This window comes from Diabrotica virgifera, chromosome 2 (genome assembly GCF_917563875.1).
Source record: "Diabrotica virgifera virgifera chromosome 2, PGI_DIABVI_V3a".
Classification (NCBI taxonomy): Eukaryota; Metazoa; Arthropoda; class Insecta; order Coleoptera; family Chrysomelidae; genus Diabrotica; species Diabrotica virgifera.
In genome coordinates, this window is record NC_065444.1 from 75,356,363 (window position 1) to 75,383,593 (window position 27,231).

At 33.8% G+C, this 27,231-nt stretch overlaps 1 protein-coding gene across 1 annotated transcript in view; it reads right to left on the minus strand.

Annotated features, from left to right (window-relative positions):
* Positions 1-26,656, minus strand: part of LOC114333516 (histidine decarboxylase) — an 84,122-nt gene extending 57,466 nt beyond the window's left edge. The window contains exons 1-7 of the mRNA XM_050643804.1: positions 26,621-26,656; positions 22,263-22,549; positions 16,100-16,219; positions 15,126-15,404; positions 3,574-3,803; positions 1,931-2,001; positions 1,848-1,867 (exon numbers count right to left, since the gene is read on the minus strand). Coding sequence (XP_050499761.1) covers positions 1,848-1,867; positions 1,931-2,001; positions 3,574-3,803; positions 15,126-15,404; positions 16,100-16,219; positions 22,263-22,549; positions 26,621-26,648 — 1,035 coding nt within the window. The 5' untranslated portion in view covers positions 26,649-26,656. The remainder of the gene's footprint in view (positions 1-1,847; positions 1,868-1,930; positions 2,002-3,573; positions 3,804-15,125; positions 15,405-16,099; positions 16,220-22,262; positions 22,550-26,620) is intronic.
* Positions 26,657-27,231: the final 575 nt, after the last annotated feature.

Below are 27,231 nucleotides of genomic sequence, written 5' to 3' on the forward strand. Positions count from 1 at the left end.
TTTTCATTACGATACAGATTTTTAACCAATAGAATCGCGATATGGCATTCGCGATGAAGGTGGCACACGTGCAGTGACCAATGGCGAGTCAAATAAATACGTTTTCACAATTCTTAATATGCAAACAAACTGACAAACTACTTAATTTGTTTGCGTTACAAAATTAATAAATTTGAATATATTTTTGTTGTGAATGATCATAGAAAAAATCGTGTATACAACTTGCATTTAATTATCATTATAAAGCTCGTACTCTATACGAAACTCGCCGCTAGGCGGCTCGTTTCGTATCCCTCATACTCGCTTCATAATGACCATCATTAAATTCCCGTTGCTTACAGGTAGGTACAGTAGTACCTGCCAATCGGTTCTTCTGCAGGCTTATCTTTATCATTCTCTTCATCAACCGTGTAGGAAATGAATATTTCGTGTTTTGTAGTTTGCCTGAACCTAGAAAATATTCGAACTCTTATGAAACCCGGTTCATCCATATTCTGATCAATTTGAAACTCTTCGTCACTGTTAAATATTTTATCTTGCATGTAAGACGGTGCCAGTTTAATTTGATATATCCCAATCGTAAGGTATTTTAGGTATTTTAAGTATAAAACAGGAAAGTTGGCAAAATCATGATTATGAAGCCTTCTCATTGATTATTGTTTCTAATCAAATTATCAGTCTCAACTCTAGCTTGTACAATATTGGAAACTAATAACCTCTGTAATAATTGTTGAGCAGCTTCAGCTGTAGCACCTTACATGTAGATCCGGTGGGTGATACTTATTTAATAGTGCACCAGCAATAGAGTAAAAATCATTCCATTCCTTCCTATTCTTCGCCGTGGTTTTCCAATTTGGTACTCTTAACATCCGTAACTCGTCTTCCACCTGGTCCTTAAATCGTACTCTGGACCTACGTCTTTTCCTCACACCATTCGGTCTTTAATTATAAACGTGTTTTGATAGCTCCGTCTCGTTCATTCTCATTAAATGAAGAACAATTTGTTATTTAATTCTGTAGTATGTTACGGGTTACTCCATCCTCCCCTAGATCCGCCACTGTTCAGTAGTTTTCTAAAGATAAGGTGGAACTGCAGCTTTGCTGGTATTGGATAACTGTGAAATTGTGAAATATTCATTAAAACATGATAATTCTTATATGGGTCTAGCAGCCCATTTTGTATCGCAATTTCTAGTTTTCTGAGGACTTTTCGGAGGATTTCTGAAGACTAAAATAAGATGCATCTATTTTTGACCACGAATTCATTAGCAAATATGCATGAAAAAATGAGTCACTCTTCTTCCAATAATAAATATTTTCGTTCACTAGGTTTTGAATTAGTGCACTTAACGTAAACCGAGCACTCGAATCCAATAACTCCAATAACTTCAGAAGGCTGTAGCTCGAGAATAGTAGTTATTCAGACCCAGGTCCCATGGACTTTTGATCTACACGGCACTTTAAGGAGAAGATATATCAAACAGAATTTTATTTCTGATTAATATCGACAGACTAATTCCACATTGTATAATGGCCTAATGGCAGTAAGTCGAGTATGTAGCTAACTCATCATAATTTTCTTATTTTTTATGTTAAGTTTTTCTTTCTTTTTGGAAATCTACGTCCAAAAAGATTGGACTTAGGTTTCTAAAACTAAACACAACACAAGAAACAGTGAAGCAAAAAAGACAAAAGACAAATTCAATAAAAAAGCATGACAAGCTAAAAGCAACATATAGAAAAATATGTGGTATATGGTTTTACATTTTGCAGTTAAAGGTATACTTATTTTTCATCAAGTTTTCCACAGTACATAGTAAATTTTAACATGAAATTTATATACTTACCATAAAGTCTATCGCAAAACCTGTCAAACATAACAAAAAAAAAAATACTTTATATCATTTAAGCAGAGTACATGACGTGTTACCTGAGTATTCATGTGTTAAATAAAGAGGGTTGACGTTGAATGCACCATGTAAAGCACCACTATTTTTAACCCTGGAACATAAAGAAAAGTGATTGTCGAATATGTTTCCATATTACATAAACAAGAACAGTGTATAGGAGGTATAGTTTAATCTTACTGAGTAGTGAGACATATTTATGTATCAAACAATTGACCACGTTGAACATAGAAGCTGATATTTTTCTTCATTGTTCCAAGGGGGGTATAGGCATTTATTATCTGTTCCTGCAACCGTATTTATGGTACTCTATTACATTCTTCTTCCTCATGTACCATGTCCTTTCAGAACGTTGGTTACCATCATAGCTATCTTAATTTTATTCACTGCTACCCAAAATAGCACGCTTCTATCAATACCATACCAATCTTGCAAGTTCGTCAACCTTGCAAGTCTTCCTTGGTGTTGAATTGCGTTTGCCTGCTATTTTCCCTTGCATACTAGTTTGTATAAATAGCAACCTATGGGACCTCTCGTTTGAAGTACACCACCTTTCTCTCTTTGATGCATTTTATAATCTCTATTATCATGGATATGGTACATGCTACTCAGAATACGTGATCGTGAATTTGTGCCGTTTGACACAAGTATTTTGGATTCTAACCAATATTGCTTGATAAGATGTAGTCTTTTTATGTGTAGAAATAAATATTATATACTAAAAGCTCCATGTTGTTATATCTGCACCTGTTTGCAGTTGAACCAGGTGATAGCTGAAGAAGTGTATACAGATTTAAGAGAAATAATCAGAATTTTGCTAACAGGTTTTTGAGTATAATTATGGAAGTGGGACATATTATGTCAGACAAATGGAGAAGCAATATATTAGAGACATCCTTACATCCTTATACATAGGCCTCCCCTTCCTTCTTCAATGTCTCTATATTCTATATCCTGCATTTTGCATCCATTTTGACCCGGAGTATTTATTCAGATCATCTGACTTTCGCATTTGTGGTCTACCCCTTTTCGTTTATGGTTCCACGGTCTCCAATGTATAATAATTTTAGTCCATCTTTCATCCTTCTGCGTTAGGGTTTGTCTTTGTTAGTTTAATGTTCAGCATTTGTCTTTCCATGGATCTTTCTGTATTTGCTAACAACTTAGTTACATCACGAAACTATAGGAGAGAAGAAAGTAATTGATCGATGGATACGTGAACAATTTATGATACAGTTCCTTGGGAGATTCTGTAGTAGAATCTAATCACCCAATTTGAAGGATTGACGTGTTATAAGTTTCTGGTACTGGAGTCAAAGAGGAATACCAATAAAGACTTAGTGGGCGACCTTATGTAAAGCATATTTATAAAGAGGTTTAATATTGATATAAACAAAGATAAAAACACGGAAAAATATAATTATGAAAGGCAACCAAGAATTGCGATAAAGGAAAACAGGATTATGATGGTGAATAAAATTTAAAATATATTTTAACAGTTTTAGTATACAATTGCTGTAGCTCTTACCATAGTTATCTTATTTTCTACGCTATAAAATAACTTCTGAAAATTTCCTCAATTAGCGTTTGACTGTGAATAAAATATATTTGTAACTTCAACATTCAGTTGAAGTACCAATCTTGTTTAAAACTGAACATTCCTTACCACATAGCCGTACAATCAAAATGAACCATCAACCATTTTGAAGGATTAAATGCTATCGAGTTCACTTTATCTATTCCCTTCAACCAAACCCTGTGTTCTGGACAAATAAAAGCAGATCCTGCATAAGCTGCGTCGACATGACACCATAACAATTCCTTTTGGCACACCGCTCCAATTTCGTCTAAATTGTCAAATGCACATGAGCCTGTGGTTCCCAAAGTAGCGCACACCTGAAATATAAGACAGAACAATTATTTAGAAACATACAGGTTTCAATTATAATGAAACTTTAATATATGTACTTGAAAATTTACAGTTTCAATCTCAATTTCAAAATTTGACCGATATATTTTGTTCCCTATCTTCATATTTTGGTATCTTTATATTTACGTATCATCCATCATCTTTATTATCATTGTGATGTAACCCACTCTGTACGTACTTTACTTTATCGTGTCCGCACATGTCATTTATAAAATTTCGGCCCAGTATCGGGCTACGTCGGTTCCATGTTCGTTGCCGAGCCACAAATCTTCGAGGGTACACCGATAAGGACAGTTTCTGCATGTAAGAAGATGTTCCATATTCTGCGTTTCTCCACAGTCACAGTTCACATCATCTTGGTCTATTTTCCCCCATTTTACCATGTTTGATTTCACTGGAGCGATCTCCGTTCTTATCCTATTTATAGTTTTCCAGGTTTTGAATTCTAAAGACTGGCCGGTCCATTAAACCTGAGGAAGAGGAAAATACTCAGGCAGTTCATCCTGCACTGTTCCAAGGAAGCTTTTCCTGGATTTTAGTCGCTTTTGTAGTGTTCGAGTTTTTATAGGGCATGCCGCTCGTCCGCAATCTGTTTGATTTTCTCTATGTACTCTGCAACGCCTCTGCGTGTTGAGGGTTCTGCAAAACTCGCTGCTTTATATAAGCTTGAGAGTGGTGTTGGTTTCATGCACCCCGTTACTATCCTGCATGTTTCATTTAGCGCAGTATTGACTTGTTTAGCATGGGTAGATCTGCCCCAAACTGGGCACATATATTCAGCAGTTGAGAAACACAGTGCCTCTGCCGTTGTTCTTAATACGCTAGGACATGCACCCCATTTACTTCCCGTTAGCTTTCTGAGTATGCTGTTCCTAGTTGTTACTTTCCCTCTCGTTTTTATGCAATGTTGTCTGTAGGTAAGGGACCGGTCCAGAGTTATTCCAAGATATTATAGGTTGGTCTGTGTGCTCTAGTATATTACCATTCCACACAAATTGGGGTTTGCGCTTGGCTTCCTTTGCGCGAAGGTGGAAGGCGCAGACTTGTGTTTTAGAGGGATTACGTTTCAGAGAATTTTGCAGATAGTACTCTGTCATTGTTTTTAAGGTAGTTTCGAGCCTCTCCTCCACTTCTTCAAAGCTATTTCCTCGAGCACATATTGAGAGATCGTCAGTATAAAGGAAATGCTTGGTTTCAGATGGCGTAGGTTGGTCGTTTGTATATATATTGAAAATAATTGGTGCTAAAACACTTCCCTGTGGGAGACCGTTCTTTTGGACTCTCCAACTATTTACTTTGCCCTCCAGCACAACGAAAAAACGTCTGTTACTCCGTCTGAAACTCCTCTGTAACCTATGTAACCTATCTCCTCATTGTGATGTATCTACACCAATTGACTGACCATATAAGTTTTGCTTAATTAGCTGGATCATCTGTCGTTATATGGTCAAATGGTGTGTTCTTTTTTTTGATTTCCGACTGGATATTATCTCTCCGTTGTAATCTGAGATACCGAAGCAACCTTTTTTTCTGTGGGAAAGTGAAATAAATTCTGAGAAGAAACGCGTAGTTTTGTCAAGTTTTATTTTCAATTTGTTTTTTGTCTGTCAAATCGTAAAGTGATGCACACGAAAATATGCTTTTGAATCGCGGAGTAATTTACAAAAGACAATAGGAACAGCTATGGAACGTTTCTCATTAGGCTCAAGCGCGAAGCTGCTGCAAAGCGAGCCGAAGGAAGAGATCAATCTGAAATTTTCAAAAAGAATTCTCGAAGTTATGTTTATATATAATATAGGTTGATAGCGTCCTGCGCCTTCCGATTCGTATTTTCCAGCCGCGTCGATCTGTCCAATCTCCTGGTCCAGACATTGCTTTTTGGATTCGACGTATCCAGGTAGTTTTCGGTCTTTCCCTTTTCCTTCTTTTCGGGGGTGCCATTCCATTATCAGCTTTGGGGGGAGATGTTCCTCCATTTTTTGTACATAACCATACCAACAAAGTTGTTTTTTCCTATTCATAATGTCTCGTACTCGTTCACTCGTTATGTGTGAGACTCTAGAGATGCAGGCCTATCTTCGCCAGAACTCCATTTCCAGTGCGAGCAACTTCTGTTCTGTTGACATACAGGGTATACATAAAGTTATGCACTTTCATTTAAAATAACAAAAAAATCGAAAATTTCAAAATTTTCAAACCACACTCCCCTTAAGAGCACCAGTAGCGATCAACAGGTAGCAACAAACGCGGTCCAAGATTGCGAAAGTTCTGCGAACTTCCAAACGTGAGGCAACAGTGCGTCGGTAATTCGACACTGACAGTGACGTTTCCACTATCAAAAACAATAATTTTTATACACATAGGCGCGAAATGCTGCCAAGTCAGTGACGTTCGATTTCTTGTTATAAAAAAATCGATTTTTAGTAGTTCCAATGTGACACAAAATCTAGGCACGGGATAAAAAAGTTTATTTGAAGAAACTGTATTTTTTTGTCTTTCTTAATGGCGGTACAGGCTCCTTTTTTCAATATTTTATTTAGTTTTAGAGTAATTTCCACATACTCACATATTTCTGAAATTGGGCTCTGTATTGCCATTCTTTATTATATTACGAATATGTGTGCCAAATATCTCGACAAAATATTCAAAAATAGAGCCGCAATCTTGGAACGCGTTTGTTGCTACCTGTTGATCGCTACTGATTGCCATTCATTAAAAATGTTAGTTAATTATGTTTAGCACGTTTCACCCATTTGTTTACCAATATTTGATTTGAAAATAAAAAGAAATTGAAAATAAAAGTTGCTAAAATTTTAAACGCGTTTTTCTCAAATCTGCTTTTTTCAAAGGCGGTGGACATTGTAACTAAAAACTACTTGACATTGACTACTGACCTGAAATTTTGCATATATTTCCGTAGAAATTTCGTGAGGTAACGCTCGCGAGATATTTTTTGTTGTATGCTTATTTTTTGCTTAACAATAATAAATAAATATATTGGTTTTCACCCTTTGTGCAAAAAATTTCGTTGTTTTGACTTCTGAGTGATACCAAAATGTCAAAAATCGAAAGCTAAAAAACCTACAACGTTATCTCGAGAAACACAAGCGAATAAAACCTTTTTGATTTTTTTATTTGATAAGCCTGGATCCCGCGTACCAAAAAAAGTTTATTAATAGCAAGCTGAAAATTTGTTAAGAGGCTACAGTAGCGATCAACAGGTAGCAACAAACGCGTTCCAAGATTGCGGCTCTAATTTTAAATATTTTGTCGAGGTATTTGGCACACATATTCGTAATATAATAAAGAATGGTGGTGCATAGCCCAATTTCAGAAATATGTTAGTACGTGGAAATTATTCTATAACTAAATAAAATATTGAAAAAAGGAACCTGTACCGCCATTAAGAAGAAAAAAAAAACTTTCTTCAAATAAACTTTTTTATCCCATGCCTAGATTTTGTGTAATCTTGGAACTACTAAAATTTTTTATTTCTAACAAGAAATCGAAGATATTATAACTAAATAACTAATTAGGCAACATAGAGAAGTTATCACTCTCATTTTGACAAACCTGCGTCAGATTTTCTCTAATCTGTTCTGTCATCTTTATCGATATCTGTTCAGTGCAGTAGTGTGTTAATTTAAGAATTCGATATTGTTGTTTCATAGGAAAGTAGTGTTTATTGATAGTTAATTTGTTATATATTTGTTGTTGTATAAGTTGTTGGCCTCTTTGAAAGAATAGATTGTTGTTAATTGTGAGTTTTAGTTATATGTAGGTAGGTAAGTATATTTTACGCTCTAATGCGAGTATATAAAGTTTTAGGAGGATTTTTTATTCTAAAAATATTATCAATATTTTAACAAAATGGAAAAAGTAAATCAAACGAAAAATAAAGTGAAACCTTCCAAGAAAAAGCCCATTAAAAACCGTGCCAAAATTATGCGAAAATCGAAATTTGTTTCGCTTCACAACAAAAAATAATTATTTAGTACTGTTTTATTATTAGATATTTCATGCACATACCTTTCTAAATACTATCTTAACATAAAATTTTCACCCACTTTGGTTTATTTTTATAAATATCTATTTATTAATAATAAAATCGTTTTCTATTACTTCCATTTAGCGCGACTATAATATTGTCAAAATATTAATCTTAGATAATGTCAAAGATTACCACTGTTGCCAAAGTTTATGATACTATCTCCCGAAGTTATATTTTGTTGCTACCTGTTGATCGCTATTGTTTACTCGTAATAGCTTAACGGTGTCTAGTCGGCCAAACTTTGATATATGGGAACACTGAAACATGGGAAGTTTTAATTGTGGAACGTAATTTTAATTGTCGAACGTGTCATCCTGACAAGTTTATGATTGTGAAAACTAGCAGGTTCTTTTTAAGTTTATTCAATAGCAAAATTTTAATATATAAAAAGTTTGTCCGACAGATATGTTGGTCATTTTAATAAGTCCGACACGTAGAACATGTCAAATAACGGGAATTATATCGGTGGTAAATAGCAGTCTGAGTTTTGCATGAAAGTTTAATGAAAGTGTAACAATTCAATTGGAAGTTCTGTCCGACAAAATACATGGGACGTTTTCGTAGTCTGACGTTCGAAACCTGTAACCTGTTTCACAATTAAAGCTTCCAGTGTTTTTAATTGTTCCAGTGTTCCCGTACATCAAAGTTTGTCCAACTAGACACCGTTAAGCTATTAACACATTTTCAGCTTGCTATTAATAAACTTTTTTTTGTATGCGGGATTCAGGCCTATGACATGACAAGTTCCAATGACAAGTTCTGAGGTCCACCGCAAAATCCATTTTTTTGAGGTGTCCGTAAAAATTTACCACCGTTGGCTTATTTTTCAATATTTTTCCTTGGATTGTTTTTTAGTATCCTTTGGATTGTACTGAATAGGTATATTTAATTTAAAAATAAAATAATTCTATCATACTTTCAAAGAAAATTCACAACTCTGCTTGAAATGTTGATTTTAAACCTCACGCCCCCGTAAGGTATTTGTCTATGTAAGAAATTTAATAAAAAAACTGTTTCGTCCGGTAAATTGATGGGTGAAGGTCGAGACAGATTCGGATCCCGTGCTAACAGGAAACTAGCGAAATTTAAATTATCATAAAAAATCAAAATACCAAGCTAATATTTTAAATCAATTTAACACAAAAATAGACTCCTACAAAATAGCACTTCATCTATTTAAACAACCCTTCCCGTTATTATTGAGAAAAATATCGCGATAAACCATGAGAGTCAAGCCAACGCCAACGTCTCGAAAAAGGATTATGGTTATGTATCAACTACGATATTTCCACAAATACCTAATTGGAACAATCTTCTTGAAGTAATCATCAAGCTTCCGGAAAATCCCAGTAGACGCAATTAATTTTAGCAGTCTTTCGCCATCTGGTATTTATTTTTGTTTGTTTCTTATTTGAATCGGTTGATACAGATTTTATTTGAGGAGTTTAAAGGACAACACTTCTTGTAAAACTGTAAAGAAAGTTTTCTACATCTCGAAACTAACATTCTACACATATTTAACTAAGATTAGCTATCTTATTGATCACATTTTAAAAGGGAAAAAAATACTTATTTCCGTCTTAATACAGATTTGAGTTTCTATAATGTATAAACATACTATTGATTGGTAATTGCTGTTGCTATATGATATTGTTTACTAATTTGAAATAAATACTGGTAAGTTTTGACTTAACGCACGTATTGTCGTATCCACAGAGAACGGCAGTTCTCACCAGTGGCGCGCAACACCCCTACAAGCGACACTATATATACACGAAATTTTCGATTTTCTAAACCTGACTGAATTGAAAATTGGGCCAAATCCCATCTTAAAGTTTAGGAAAAGACTCGTCCATCTATATGTTACTTCTTCATTTTGGTCCAAGGGTGTGGATTTTACGGTCCTTCCCATTTAAAGCCTGTTTTTCGTTCTCGTCCCCAAAACTCCCAAAAATTTCAAAAATTTAAGCCCGACCTTTGCGGCTTCTGATAGCATAGATCATTACCTTTCCAACGCATGTTTAATTTTGAAAATCGGTTATACCATTCAAAAGTTATCGATCTCAGAAATATGACTCAATTTTTATTTAAAAAATGGAAAATGTTTGTGGATATGTATGTATGTGTGTGGAAAAGTTAAACCGATCTGAATTTTTTTTCTGTGTTTCAAGAGGGTGTGAGGGCCGATTCAGAACCGGTCTAATTTTTGACTTCTGACTACCCGTAAGTTAGCTAGAGGACTAGGTAAATACAAAATAGCATATTTTTTGGGCGTATATATCTTAGGTTCAAGGAAATACAGGAAAACCGCAAATACACCAAATCAATAGGGTTGAGTTAAGCTTTCAAATGGCACTTAAGCGATCAAGCTGAGACATACGCAGTGCTCACGATAGCCAAAAAACTGAAAAATTAAACTTTGAAAATTTTGGTTTTTCGACAATTACTCAAAATTTAAACCTACGAATTTCGCCAATAACTGAGCGATTATAGAAGGACTCAGGACGCGTCTAACGGTGTATACCTTATATCTGGGAAAATTCAAATTTTTAAGTTATAGGCTTCATGAGTATGATCAAATCTATTTCTTATGGGAAAAAACGGTTTTTCAAGCTCAATAATTCCTGTAATACGTTCAGTTATCATACTCGATCTTGAATGCATCAGATACTACTTGTCAATACGTTTCAAATTCATGTTTAGATTTCAACATCAGGTAAGTTGTTCAGAAGTTATAGAGCTCCAAAAGTATAATTAGTCCAGGAACTGAAATTTTTCACTTCGCAATTTTTACAGAATGGATCGATTTGCTTAAAAATTTGACAATAAGTAGTGGATAGTCCAAGGATCAAAATCTATATGATGCCGAAAGACGCTTTTACCATGGGGTGGTTGCCATATCATCTCGAGGGTGGAAATTTTTTTTATATTTTGACCGCAAATGCTTGTAAAAATATTAATTATAAGCAAAAAATGTTCATTATACATTTTTTTGATAAAATTAATAGTTTTCGATTCATTAGTTATCGAAGCTGTTAGTTTTATATCGGAAAGATTACCAGATAACGGCAGTTCTCGCCAGTGGCGCAGAAATACACCCCCTACACGCGACACTATTATATATACGAAATTTTCAATTTGCTAAATATGACTGAATTGAAAATTTTGCCAACTCCCGTCTTTAAGTTCAGAAAAAGACTCACCCATTCATATGTCAACCATCCATTTTGGTCTAAGGGTGTCGATTTTACGGCCCTTCCTATTTAGGGTCTATTTTTCGTTCTGGTCCCCAAAACTCCCAAAAACTTCGAAAATTTAAGTCCGACTTTTGCGGCTTCTAACAGTACTGATCATTACCTTTCCAACGCATGTCTAATTTTGAACATTACCAGAGAACGGCAGTTCTCGCCAGTGGCGCACACCCACACCACCCTACACGCGACACTATATATACACAAAATTTTCGATTTTCTAAATCTGACTGAATTGAAAATTGGGCCAACTCCCATCTTAAAGTTCAGAAAAGACTCACCCATTTATATGTCAACCATCGATTTTGGTCCAAGGGTGTAGATTTTACGGCCCTTTCTATTTAGGGTCTCTTTTTCGTTCTCGTCACCAAAACTCCAAAAAAGTTTAAAAATTTGTCCAACCTTTGCGGCTTCTAATAGAACTGATCATTACCTTTCCAGCGCATGTCTAATTTTGAAAATCGGTTATACCATTCAAAAATTATAGAGCTTAGAAATGTGACTCAATTTTTATTTAAAAAAGGGAAAATATTTGTGGATATGTATGTATGTGTGTTTGAAAGTTAAACCGATTTGATATTTTTCTCTGTGTTTAAAGAGGGGGTCAGGGCCGATTTAGAACCGGTGTAGTTTGTTACTTTTGACCACCCATAAGCCAGCTATAGGACTTGGTAGGTACAAAACGGCATATTTTTTGGGGGTATATATATTCGGATCACGAAGAGGCAGGAGAACCGCAAATAAATCAAATCAATAGTGTTGACTTAAGCTTTAAAATGGTGTTTAAGCCGTCAGGATCAGACATATACACGGCTCAGTATAGCCGAAAAACTGAAAAACTAAACTTTGAAAATTTTGGTTTTTCGACAATTACTCAACATTTCAACGTACGAATTGCGCCAATAACTTAGCGTTTGTAGAAGGACTCAAGACGAATCTAACGATGTATACCTCATATCCGGGAAAATTCGAATTTTTAGGTTATAGGCTTCATAAATATGATAAAATCTATTTCTTGTCGGAAAAAAAGGTTTCGAAAGCTCAATAATTCCTGTAATAGCTTCAGTTATCATACTTGACCTTAGATCCATCAGATACTACTGGTTAATACGTTTCAAACTCATGTTTACTGATCAAAATCGGTTAAGCCGTTTAGAAGTTATTAAGATACAAAGTATAATCCAATTAACGATTATTTCCCAAATGGTTTATGTAGTTGTAGTGGTTACGACGCTAAATTTAATCTGGCAACGGGCAATCCGACTTCATTTACCGGCCATCTCAATATTTTTTTTTCAATCTATTTCGAATAAAAAAAAATCTAGTGTATATTCGATGGACACTAGATCATTTGGGAGATAATGCAACAAAGGTGACAATTTATAAAGCTTGACGTGTAATAGAGGAACATTGCATTCAACTTCATACATTTAATTTATAAATACCTTTGAAAAACTCCTGATACAAGAATAAAAAAACCGCTAAACGCCGTAAAAATGAGTGGCGCATAAAATATTCCAGCTACAAAAGATCTGATATGAATGTTACGTGGCGCGAAAATGGATTTTCATTTGATGCAAAACAAAATTTTAGTTTTATTTTAAAATATGTTTCCATAATATTTGCTAAATTTGAAGTAAACGCGCCATAAAAGAGTTTCAAAATTCAAACTGTATCAAAGTTACTCTTTTGTGGCGCGTTTACTTCAAATTTAGCAAATATTATTGAAAAATATTTTAAAATAAAACTAAAATTTTGTTTTGCATCAAATAAAAATCCATTTTCGCGCCACGTAACATTCATATCAGATCTTTTGTAGCTGGAATATTTTATGCGCCACTCATTTTTACGGCGTTTAGCGGTTTTTTATTCTTGTATAATATAACAAGAGAGAAAATTTTGCCGGCAATATTTTCGACTGGTATGAAAGTTTGTTGCCTGGCAATTTTCGCAAATTAAATTTTGCGCGATTTTGTCAAAATTTCATAAGCGAAAATTACCAAAAGGCAACGAACTTGAATGAAACCAGGAGAAAATTTTGCCGGTAAATAATTTTCTCTCGAATGATATTCGACAAGACTATTTCACGAGACAATTAATGCACCATATCAACGAAATATAATCTTTATTTATTTGTTATTACGACACTTCCGTGACGGATCTGTCATAATTTTGTCGCTGAGAAATCACGTCGCTAAGGAGTTTTGTCAGTAGGAAACGATGCGTTGCTATGACGTTTTTTCAGTTAAAAACAGTCTAGTGAAATAGTCTGAAATACATGTAAGCTTCAAAAAGCTTTTCTGGTAGATATATTTTGCATATTTCTTATAGCCCAAAGAACAGAGATCGATAATTAATAAATTAACAAAATAAAAATACACGGTTCCGTTTTGATTTAATTCCAGCCTTCTTGCCATCCTCTGACACCTGTTTCTAGGTCTACCCGTTATCAAAGAGGCTTTGCAAGAAGACTGGATTCAACCAAAACTAACCGACTGGTAGGTAAATATATACTAAATCTTATATCTGGAGTATGGTTAGAATGACCTCTAACGGAGAAAGGATAAATCGACACACACTTCATTTCATTTAATTAATAAATTGTTTTCGTTTATCTTCATCAGACCATCTTGTTGGTATTTGTATTTGAATTTGTATATATAGTTCTTCCACTCTTTCTTTTTCCATGCTTGAAATTATTCACGAATTACTTTTTACACTAGGTCTCTTTTTTACTCACAGAAACTAATATCGCAAAATTAAGCCGCTTCTACACAGAAACCACAGAAGTTATAGACCAAGAGGCAGCGCTGAAAAATCTATTTGAATTTACTAAAGCTAGATTTTTCACAGTTGATTACTGTGAGTGTGTAGAGAAACATACTGCGGTCGGTTAAGCGAAACGTAGAACAGGGGTTACTGAGAGGGTATCAAAGTTGTTTTCCTACGAAGGTAATTATTTCCATTTACTAAGGCTGAAAATCAGTACACACATTCTAAATTAAATATAAATAAAAGTAATTATAGTCGGTCAGCTGTATGACGGGACAGAGCCGGTCGGTCGGCCCCAATAGTCGATTGAGGAAATGAAGCATTTTGGCTCGCAATTTTTTCGTCCAGCATGGATTTACTTGAAATTTTCGCAGAAGGTAGGGAATAGTCCAAGGATCATTTTCTATATCATGCCGCTATCATACGCTAAAACCTTGGGGGTGGTTGCCACCCCATCTCGGGGGTGGGAATTTTTTATTAAATTTTAACCATGTAATTCGATGTAAATGGTGATTCTAAGAAAAAAATGTTTTTTACATTTTCTTTGTAAAACTAATATTCTTCGAGTTATTCGCGCTTGAAAACAACAGTTTTTCGACGAAAAAATCGACTTTTTTATAGGGTTTTTTGAGAATACCTCGAAAAATATGCATTTAATGAAAAAATTGTAGATATAGAAATTGTATCTTTTAGTAACACAAACCAAATTCTTTTCCTATAATATCTTTAAGACCAATACAAACCGAGATACGGCATGTTAAAGGTTAGCTTTTTTTGTCAAATGCACAATTTGAAATATTCAAAGCCAAATAATGGATAAAAATTTGCATTTTTCGAAGAAAACTTAAATAATATTTTTTCAAGTATACAATTAGACCTTTCAAAAAAAATAATAAAAAGTTTCTAGCATGAAAATTAAGCGACTTACAAAAAAATGTAGGTACCTGCTTTTCTCTACGAAAAAATCAGTGAAAACAACCCCCTAACTACCTTCCTAATTCAAAATTGGTCTTCGCCTTTCTGCAGTTCCTTTTATATTTATATTATCAATATACTCAACGAGTTTGAGCTATTTAAAATGCCTAATTTTGGAAAAATTGGAGTTTAAAGAAAAATTGATTTTTTGCAATTTGGTATTTTTCTGGATATCATTCTGGATATTATTATATTTGCATAATTAATAAAACAGTTTTGGTAAAAAACATTCAACTTACCCAAAACGGAATAAGACCATTGTCCCTATCTTCCTTTATAGCATTTTGAAGATCCTGCCCCCTCATCGAGTAGTTTTCGTCTGATTCGATATATCGTAATGTTACAAGACCTATCAAGGCTGCCTTTTCGATACTGGAATGTGCTTGATCAGAGCAGTAAGCTACCAGTTTTCCATGGATTTCGTGTTTACTGGCGTCTGGATAGAGGTCCATATAGAGCTTCAAGGCGACGTATCGACCTGCTAGGAGGCTGATGAGCGTGCTTTCACTAGCTGTTGTCTAATAAAAAGGATAATTATAAATTATATTCACTAACAAGGATATTTGATTCAACTCTGATTGCATTTACCGAAAATTTTCTCAATATTGTCTTGCTTTCAATATCGAGAGGAAAAAAGTCCTAACACAGACTAAAATTTCAGGTTAAAATAAATTCGGTGTCATATAATTATCTCATACAACATCGTGTTTGATTTTTCTCTTCTAATTTTTTTAGGAATTTAAAACTAAAAGATTATTTTTATGTTTGAGTTCTTCCAATTTTGACATTGGATGTAATTTGAGTTTGAAAGCTTTTTCTTTAAGAGCCTGCACTTTCACAGTTTTTGCTATTTTCTTAGTTTTTTTATATTTGTTTTACTGCTACATATTCCTAATAATTTCTAAAGCCTCTTCTGTAATGTTCAGGATCAAATTTGATGTCCCATACAAAATTTAATCTCAACTATCTTATCTGACTTCATTTTCTAATTTATTACATCCATAGAGAGTAGCTTTATGTATTTTTATCTTGTCTTGTTCATTTAAAGTAGCAACTTTTCTCAGCATCTCATCTACTAGATATTGAACATTAATGCCTATTAATGTATGTATGATCATGGGGAGACTATAATATCAGTTAAAAAATATATATAGTTTTTCCGTTTATTGGCAGAGTTTCTTGATATAATGTACTTAAATAAAAATAAATTTACCTGTATGACTCCTCCTCCCGTTCCCCCTTTTTTATGCAGGAAATCGTCGGGTAACCCAATCATTTTCGCTAACCAGTTCATCACCATCATTTCCAGTTCTGTGCATGCTGGACTGGAGGCCTACAAAAAATTATATATCGTACTTATCTTTTAAGATTTTAGAGATCAATATATTGAATTAAAAGGTTAACAAACAATGCAAGATCTATAATGACTCTTTAATATTCGAAGACCTAGAACAAGCCTATAGAAGATGTCCCAGAAATGACATTCAGATAGTGCTCGGTGACAGAATGCAAAAATAGAACGAAATCGAGTTTTTATCCCCATTGTAGTAAGGTGTAGCCTACACAACGTCAGTAGTGATAATGGATTATCGCTAATAAACTTAGCAGCAACACTAGTGATTACAGTAGCTAGCATCTATTTTGAACACACGAATATATCACAAGACTATCATTCATGGCTACAATTTCATACAGCAGCAAAGAAAATAAAATGACTAGAAAGAAATCTAATGTGCAAAAGCTAGGAGACGTAATAGTTAAAGAACTGTAATTGGAAAATATTACAAACAGGCTAAGGAATCAAAATATAAACGAAAAAGGTCAGAAAGATATGTACTTCTACTAAATCAGAATAAAGGAAGATATTGAAGTAGCAGCAAAAGATGAAATTGGAACAGAAATTTGTGCGTGCCCGTAAAATTAATTGGTTTGACGGTTAATTCAAGAATGTAATTATAAGAAAAAAGACATTTCACAAAAAAAATGTTTTCCCAGCTAACTAGAACAGCCGCAGAGAGTTACAAGATAAAGGGGAGAGAAGAGCAGAGAATACACAAAAGAATGAAACGTAACCACTTACATAAATAAGAAACTTAAGTATACATAAAACCTTAACAGGGAGAAAGAATTCAAGATAACATTATATAAGGAAGTTAACATCAATAGATAAGAATTCAAGAAAAATACATTGCAATGCAGAACTCTGAATGAATACCTATTAACAACAAGGAAGAAAAGATGTACTAAATCGATGGCTGAAATACTTTAATCAGGTATTTGATATAAAGGAGGAAAAGAAAACATGGAAGATGAGAGAGATGATGTAAACGGAACAGATGAGAAGGAGGAGGAAACACCAAAGATTCTTGAAGTTAAACACTCAGTTAAAAACTATCAATAATTAAATCACCTGGAATTGATAATCTTCTAGTAGAACTATGTAAAGAAGGTGGCAGTGATACCATAATGGCTCTACAGCAGCTTATAAGTCAGAAATCCTTCCCCAGTGAATAAAATGTTGGAATACTTCGCACCTTACACAAAAAGGAGATATCTTTGAAGAGTCTAACCACAGAAAATATTCTGCCAGCATCTGGCACCACATGCAGAACGAAACACTGTAATATGGCATAGATACCATTATCATTAGCGTCACAGCTCTTTATAAGCCAAAGCCTTCTTCAGAATAATCCTATAATCACCCCTGTCTGTGACAAATCTTCTCCATGCTCTAATTCCAATAGATCATCCATTCCAATCATTATTTAAGTTGTCTTGGTATCTAAGTCTCGGTCTTCCTTTTGCTCGTTGTCCTATTGGCCCTCTTGGATCAAAATTTTTTCTGATTAGCATCTTCCTCTCGCCTAATTACATGCACTATCCATTTAACGCTTGGTACCTTAATGCATTTTACAAGGTCAGGTTCTCCAAAACTTCTATACAACTCAAAGTTGTAAGGCCCGCGACGCAAACCTTTTTTTTTATACATCCATATATTACGATTAGGATTTTTCACTCGAAACTTTTGAGCAGTTCTTGGTCATAGATCTTCTTCTTTTGGCGCCTATTCGTTTCGAATATTGGTGATGATTCTGGCTATATTTATTTTATTAACTGATGCTTTAAATAGATTAGTTGTTGTTGTGGAGAACCATTTCCTCAGGTTCTTTAACCATGATATTCTTCTTCTCCCAATTCCTCGCTTTCCAAATACTTTGCCTTGAAGGATTACCTTCAGTAATCTGTATTTAGTGCCGTTTTTCAATATGTGTCCGATACATTCTTACATATCTGTCATGTTTCTTGGTCATAGATCATCCATCATAATCATACATCTCCAAGTGGAGCAAAGGGCACCTTGCGGTGTTTCAAGTAGCATGAGGAATGATGGTGAGGTTGCTAGTCCCACGCATCATCTGTTGAGTTCCGTCCAATTTTGTTTACTAGTTTTCTCCATTCTCTTCTGTTTTTTGCTATCTTTTTTGCATCGTTCCATGTTAAATTATTTTCTTTGAGTTCTTTCTCTATTGTTCTTTTCCACGTATAAGATGGTCTACCCATTCTTCTTTTGCCTTGAGCATTGTACTGTAGAGCTTGTCTAGCAATATTTGTTGCTGGTTTTCGTAAGGTGTGTCCTATCCACTTCCATTTCCGTTTTTTTATTGTATGTTCTATCCTTTCTTCATTTGTTTTTCTCCACAATTCGTCATTAGTAATTTTGTTTGGCCAAAATATTCTCAGTATAATACGTAGGCACCTGTTAATGAAGGATTGTATTTTCTGAAAGAATTTTTTATGGTGTTTCCATGTTTCTGCTCCATATAACAGGACAGACTTTACATTAGTTTCAAATAATCGTAGCTTTGTTCTTCTGCTGATGTTTGTCGAGGCCCATATCTTGCGCAAAGAGTTGAAAGCGTTTTGTGCGAAGCTTATTCTTTGTGTTATGTACCTTTCTGTGCCTCCTGTTGTGTTTAGCAGACTGCCCAAATAACAGAAATCTTTTACTTCTTCTATTTGTTTCCCTTCCAAATATATATTGTTCCCGTTCGTTTCCCCATTTGATAGTATTTTGGTTTTTTTGGGATTTATTTTTAAGCCGGTTGTTTTTGCTATGTTGTTCAATCTGGTGATTTTGCTTTGCATGTGTTGTCTGTTTGATGTTATGAGACATATGTCGTCAGCGAACTCTAGATCCTCTAGTTTTGTAAATGGTGACCATTGTATACCTGCTTTTTTATCTTCAGTTTGTTTCATTATCGATTCTATGACTATTATAAACAATTTCGGTGACAAGGCATAGCCCTGTCTTACTCCTTTTTTGATGCTTATTTGTTGGGATAGTTCCCCTTCATGTTCAACTCTGGCAAAACATTCGTCGTAGAAAAGCCTTATTACTCTTATATATTTGTCTGGTATTCCAAAGAGTTTTAATATCCTCCACATCATATTACGATTTATTGAATCAAACGCTTTTTAGAAGTCTACAAAGTTGATATAAACTTCCTGATTCATTTCCGCTAATTGTTCCAGGATGATTCTTAGGGTGTTTATATGGTCAATACAGGAACTGTTCGGTCTGAATCCTATTTGGTTAATTCTTAATTTTTCATTTATGGGATCTTTAATTCTCTCCAATATTATTCTGGCCATTATTTTGGTAGCTACAGTGAGAAGAGTGATTGGTCTCCAGTTTTCGCATAGTGTGAGATTTCCTTTCTTTGGTAGCATTATTATAACTCCTTCACCCCAATCTTTTGGTATCTTTTCCTCGATCCAAATTTTCTTAAATAGTAAGTAGTACATATCCACTGAAAAGTTTAAGTGTGATTTTATCATTTCTGCGGGAATTCCATCAACACCAGCCGCTTTGTCGTTTTTTAAAAGGTTTATAGCATACCTTATTTCGTCCTTCGTAAATTCGTCGTTTCTTATGATTAATGTTTCGTTTCTCTCTGTTTCTTCCATCTCTATTTGTGATTCAATTCCTTCTTCATAGAGTTCTGCGAAGAATTGTGTCCATCTTTGGGCAATTTCTTTTTGAGTTGTGAGTGTTTCTCCTCCTTTCCCCATTAGTTTCGTTCTTTGCTGGCTCTTGCCCCCTTTAATTTCTTTGGTTATTGAGTAAAGTGTCATTGTGTCATGTATTATCGCTGCTTCCTCTGCTTTTTCTGCCATTTGTTCCATATACAGCCTTTTATCTGTTCTGGCTTGTTTTTTAACTTCTTTATTTTTTTCTTTGTATTTTTCCTGCATTTCTTTTAGTTTTATCGGGTTTGTTGTTTTGATCAATTCAGTTTTGATTGCTCTTCTTTCCTTGATTTTTGTTTTAGTGTCCAGCGATATCCATGGTTGATCAGCTTTCTCCTTGCACCCTAATATCTCTTTCCCTGCTTCCATGTACGCGTTTTTATATATTTCCCTTGGTCATAGATACTTACTACTATGTTACAAGAAAGCCTACGACTATGGAGACAAAAGAGAAATATTCAGAGCAATGAAAGATCAAGGAGTACCAAATCAATTGGTATGTTTAATAAAACTAATCCTTGAAAAAGTTAAAAATGTAAAGTAGATGTAAAGTACGAATCCAGACGGAACTGTCTGATATATCTAAAACAAATAACGGGCTGCACCAGGGAGACCCTCTCCTGGATTCTATTTAATCTGGCTCTGGAGATAGTAAGTAATACCTATTCAAAGGTAAACAATGTCTGCTGGCGAATGCGAGTTGTTAAAGCAGTCATCTTGTCAAACCATTAGCGTTGCTGGCTAGCTTTCTTTCACTTTATCTCTGATACCTCGGGATTTTTAACAGCTGGCAACCCTAATTTGCTATTTTGTCAAGGCAATGTTATATCAGTACGTAGATCGTTCAGCTGGACATAGAGAACACACATTGTATATATTTAGATACATAAATACATACATTGTATTATATTGAGATAATTGTGGCAACTGAGCTCTCTCGATGACAATATGGTTGTTAGCATTAAGGGGCATTAACCTCAAAATTGATAACTCATTTTGACTGACACAAATAAACGTCAAAATATGACAATGTAGTAGCTAAATATTTTTGGCCTAAAAGAATGGGAAAACTTAAGTTTTGAAATTATGTAGTTTTTAAATAAAAAATATTTAAAAATTAAAGAAAATTATTAAATCATTAAACATAAACTTTGTTCTTGATTTATTTATGGATAGCCTTGCTTCAAAACTCAATCATTATATTCGTTCTAACAGCTCTAGTGCACCAAAAACCCGTACTCGAACAGAAGCTTCAACGAACACGGGTTAGCGGAGTTGCCACAATTCTCTCAATGTATATTCCCTATGTCCAGCTGAACGATTTACGTACTGTATAATCGTATTAGAAAAAATAGCTTTAATTTGATATAAAAAACATGCACCTACGTCATAAACGAAATTTTGTTTCAAAAATGAATTACTATTAATTTACCTAAAATTATTTGCGGCCACTGTTCTACTGACAACCTGTTATCAATATATATATTCTCCTATTCTTAAATTTATATAGGGTATCCCAAAAGTAGCGGAACGGTCGAATATTTTGCGAAATGAAAATAGGATCGAAAAACTGAAAAATACGTGTTCAATAATTTTCAAAATCTATCAAATGACACTTAACACGACCCCTCACTCTACACCCTGGAGGTGAAGTGGGGGTAACTCTAATATCTTAAAAAATAGGAACCCCCACTTTTGATTGCAGTTTTGAATTCCTCGTGAAAGAATAACTAACATTTATTTGAAACATTTTTTAGGATTGTTGATCTAAATTGTTGAATTCTAAAAAATGTTTCTAATAAATGTTACTTATTTTTTCATGAGAAATCCAAATCTGCAATAAAAATGGTTATTTAGGTGTTATTCGACAGGTTTTTGAAAAATATTTTTCAATTTATTTTTTTTGTTTTTTCATTTGGAAATACATTTCTCGAGATATTAGACCGTTTCTATAATTTACCTATGGTATCACGATAAATAGTTTTTTCTGATTATAGCGCCATCTATCCACAACTCTAAAAAATGTCTCGAATAAAAGTTGCTTACTTTTAAGTAAGGAATCCAAATCTGCAATATTAGCTGGGGGTTTCCATTTAAGATTTTAAAGTTACCCCCCACCCCACCTCCAGGGGTGGAGTGGGGCGGTTCTGTTTGATATCAGTCGATAGATTTTTTAAAATTATTGAACACGTATTTTTCAGTTTTGCGCTCCGATTTACATTTCGCGAAATATTCGACAGTCCCACTACTTTTGGGACACCCTGTATAAAAATGTGATTTTAATTAACTAACTTATAAACGTAGTGATTCTGCAGTGGGATCTCGTATTATGTATTATGACTTACCCAAGTGAATCCTAAACAATTTATTGCATTTGTGATCATCTCTCCTAACATTGAAGGGTAACTGTTTAGTGCCGGGAAGTAGGCATGCATGTGGGGGCTCTGCCAGTGAGTTACCCCAGGCATCACGATTTTTTCAACGTCCTTAAAAATATTAGCCCAGTTTTCACCGTCTATAGGAGCTGAGTCGGGTATTTGTTCGCCGATGAAGCCAGGTTTCTTGTCAGGAAAAACACGCCTTTCTCGTATGTTTTCCAAATAGTTTACGATGTAATCTATTAGTATTTTACCTATAAATAAAAAAGGCAGACGAAAATATATGTATTATCAAAAATATAACATTTTTATTTATTTGTCGAATATGGAAGCAATGATTTGTGAACGGAAGATTGCTACTCATAAAACAAATGTGGCGTACCATACTCCTCATTTATTTGGGCCACAGATCAGTTTATTTCGAAGTATCCGAACCTATGAAGGACTACAAGTTTGAAAAATTAAAAAAAATATTTGGTTGTAATACAAATGAGCTGTTTAAGCTCATAAACCTCAAGAAAATATAAATGTCTATTAACTCAAAAAATTTACCACTGAAGCAGGTATAGTTGCAAACAAATTATTACAGTAAACCGCACCTTAATCCTATTACAAAGTCATTTGTATTTGAGTGGTGTCAAGAGGTATTCTTTTTCTCATGATCATCTTTCAGTTTCAGTTTTTCGATTTCTTTCTAACGCATTAAATTTTATGTGACAGAAAAAAAGGCACGTCCGTGATTACAGAGATTTACAACATTTATTCTAGTTATTCTAGTTGTCGATAGATGGCGCCATAATAAAAAATAATTTTTTTTAATTAGATAATAATATTACAAATATAATCTGTATAATTTATAAGACTATACAAATCAAAGAAAATACCACTTTATAAATGCAAGAAACACATTTGATTTGTTGTTATCCAAATTGAAAATAAAATGTGACAACTGTCAGATTTAACTAAAATGTCATGTTAGAATAAATGTCATAAATGTGTATTATCACGGACTTACCCTTTTTCCTATCATTTGTTACACACTGAAAAATGCTCATGAAAAGGACAATAAACATACTGAATAACAGGCATAATGTTGTTCTGAAGCTATTTCCTTGTGGCATTTTTATAATTAAGTATTTTCGATGGGAAATAAGCCACAATTTTAGCAAAAAAAAACAAAAATGTTGTTGCTTAGTAAAAAATTCTTCTAATAATTTATTTAATCTGACTCATTTATATCGGCAATTCAGGCATGTATTATACATTTTAAAGTAGAAGACTTTAAAATGATATTGCCAATATTGATGAGTTGCGTTCCTAGGACGACTTTACTAAAACATAGTTCATTCGATTACATGAAATCAACCCCAACTCAAGAATATCCGCCACAAAAAATCATAGCATGTGATCTGTCTTTAAAGACAACAAAATGCAACGATGGCAGTAAAATTCTCGGGCTAGAGATTCCATAGTAAATCACGAGGGAAAACCAGGAAAAAACCTCGTGATACTATCCCGACATCGTAAGTATTTGGGCTTACATTTAGTTTACTCTCAAAACTAATACCAAATTCTGACTTTAATGTTTATATGCTATTTTAATAATGGGATAATGAACATAGAGTTCAGTGCAGAGATTCAAGTATAGTCCTAAAGGAACAGACAGTAAAAAGAGAAAAATCAAAGAAGCGGCTCTAATTATGCTAAATGAAAACAATTGTGTCGCAAATTCCTCGGTAGAATGCAGTAGGATGTGGTTACCCATACTAAAAGAGGAAGTCAATAGAAAGAAAATACCACGATAAGTAAGTTATTAACACATAGAGTTAGTACATATTTTATATTTTAGTATTACTTATATAATATCTATGTATTATTAATATTATTTATAATTTAAAATATATATATTTAACTTTAAAATGTAATAATACATGCCTGAATTGCCGATATAAATGAGTCAGATTAAATAAATTATTAGAAGAATTTTTTACTAAGCAACAACATTTTTGTTTATTTAGTATTATTTTGTATTTTGACAACGACACCCGACTTGGGCGTCGAAACGTTAAATTCATTTTTTTGGTAAAATTGTGGCTTATTTCCCATCGAAAATACTTAACAGGTATAATAATTAAAGGTACAAACTTAACTACACCACTTAAATACAAATGACTTTGTAATAAGCTTAAGATAAAAGTTTCTTGAGGTATTCTCTAACTACTCACCAATTTTCATGAACATCAATGGAGGTTCAACGAAATCGGAGATAAAAACCTTAAATCACCTGCACTATGTAGTTAATTAAAAGTATGATAAGATGTAGAGATTAAAATGATAAACGAATTAACTCTTCCTTCAGTTTAATAGGTTATAACCATTCTTCTAATAATTTACAATCAAAATTTGTTTTCTTCTTTAAAAACAAAGGTGATTTATGTTTGAGTTTTCTGGAGAAACCTCTTACATTTAAAGATACCTATTTTAAATGCTGAAGATGGAATACTGAATACTCTGTATGTTCTTTGTTCTTTGTTATCATCCGGCGTCGTAAGGAACACAATTTAAAATATCCTGTTTTGTTTTTCTCTGTATGTTCGTATGTGTTTAAAGAAAATCTTTTTAAAGTATGTGATTCGCCCAGATTCAATTCAAAGTCAATATTAGTAAATGTAGGTTAAATTTTCTATTCTATAACGATTTCTTAACTTAGACGCAAAACATAAATGTCACTTTAACCAGTATGTATCTTTCAATATCAGCCGCATGCAAGACTTTATTGGGTAATAAAAGAAATTGACTGTGTCGAATGTCATTTATTAGATTGTAAATTCCTATGCAAGTCAATACAGTAAGTCTCGTTTGTTTTCGCTGAATTAAGTTCATTTGCATGTTTTCGAAAAAAAGTTGAATTTATTTCTTAAATTAAACAATAAATAATAAAATTTATCAACTCCTCTGTGGTTCAGTGGTAAGAACGCCTACCTTTGGATCGAAAAGTCCGAATGGTTCGTGAGTTCTAATCTCACCAGGGTCAGGAATTTTTCCTTTATTATAAATTAATAGATGAAGATAGTTTCTGTCCTTGTGGGATCGGTACTCACCGGAGGGACCGCAAACGTTCGGATACAATTAGCGTCCCTTTGCAAAGACAAAGACGTCGACTTTGCAAAGTAACAAGACACTTACTCAACACACACACTACACATGACACTAGATACCTAACTGCAAAAATTCACCGTACCTACCATGCCAATGGCCATTAGTTGTCGAGGCATTAGCTAAATAAAAAAAAAATAAAATAAAATTGATTATAATATCGGTTACCATATGTGTAGCAAATAGAATTAGGAATAGGGTGTCAATATTTGAAAAAAAAAATAGGTATTTACCATGGAAATGGAACAAAGAAAGACAGAAATTGGAAAAAATAAAAGAAGATATCTCAAAGAACTAGAATCATATGCAGACGGAGGTGAATCGACAAAGGCAACACGCAAGAAAAAAGGGACACGAAAAAAGGAAAGTAAAAACAAATAAATTTAATTAGTTTTCCTTGTTTATCTTCGATTTCTCTTATATTTCTTACACGAATGCCTGTTAGGATTCGTATAATCGTGTATTGTGTTCATAGATCGTTGCTGCTTTCTCTCCTGAATTGAGCATTTCGTTTATGTAATTCCTTTTATATTTTCTAGGTGCCTTCTTCACTTCTGGGTTTTTTGCTTTGTATTATTTTTCGAGGATCTCTTCTTCTCTTGTTCCCTCTTTTTGCAATATTTTCTGCACTTTATTCTATCAGATTTCTGATTATGTGATGAGGATTACCTTCTGGTTCTTCCTACGTATAAAGCCTTCTCCCTTGTAGTTAAACCAGGTATTTGTTACTACATAATATCCCATTCTTGACAGAACTGGTAAAATATATCGCTTCGTTTATTACTCTTTCCTAGTCCATATTCACCTACCAAGTCAGAGGTGGGATTACGAACACTCGATACGAATCGTATCCGCCATGTTTTACCATAGCGCTTTGTGATAAAGCATGGCAAATACGATTCGCATCGAGTGTTCGTAATCCCTATACAGATCTTCGGCGTTCGGCCTGACGTATATCGAAATCAAAGCATATACGTCACAAAAAAAAAATAAAATAAAAGATCGAAGCATATACGACATTGAAATCAACACAAAAATGCAGATGTTGAAAAGAAAACACCTGAAATGTAAAAGAAGATGTTACCCTTCGAATACCTACGTGAAAAATGAAAAATGTACAAATTTAAATACACATATCTTAGACAATCTTAGAATATATAAAATCTTACCTTCCTTCCTAAATTCTTCAGCATCCATTTTGTTTAGCTATCTAAAACAAATATATGGATAAGATCAAATCAATGTCACATACAAATAATGTTAAAAATATTTTACAGTCGAGTTTGCTTATTGCAATAATAAGTTTTTTAATAATATGTTGGTTACAAAATAGATATTTTTGAAGTTATACTTCTTTAGTAGTGTGACCAACTAGCCCGAAAAATCCGGGACATGGCCCGAATTACGAAATCGTGTCCCGGCGTCCCGAACAAGGCTTCCGGGTCATCCGAATTTTCGACGTTTTAGTAAAATTCTATTTTGAAATTTTGAATGCATTATTCCTCTAAGAAATTGGTGGAACGAAAAAAAGTTGACAATTTCTAAAATGTGATACCTACTAAACTAAAACCACATTCAAAACGCATCCATTTTATATCGTGGAATTATAGTTCTTACGAAAACTCAAACTGTGGACTTTTTTCGTTTCTGTATTTTAAATATCGTCTTCTGAAAACACGATTCAAAATCAATATCAATTCATGTAGGTATAGGTGTACACATGAATCAGCTGTCCGAGGAATGCCGCATGCAACGATGTAATGATGGCTGATAAATGTTT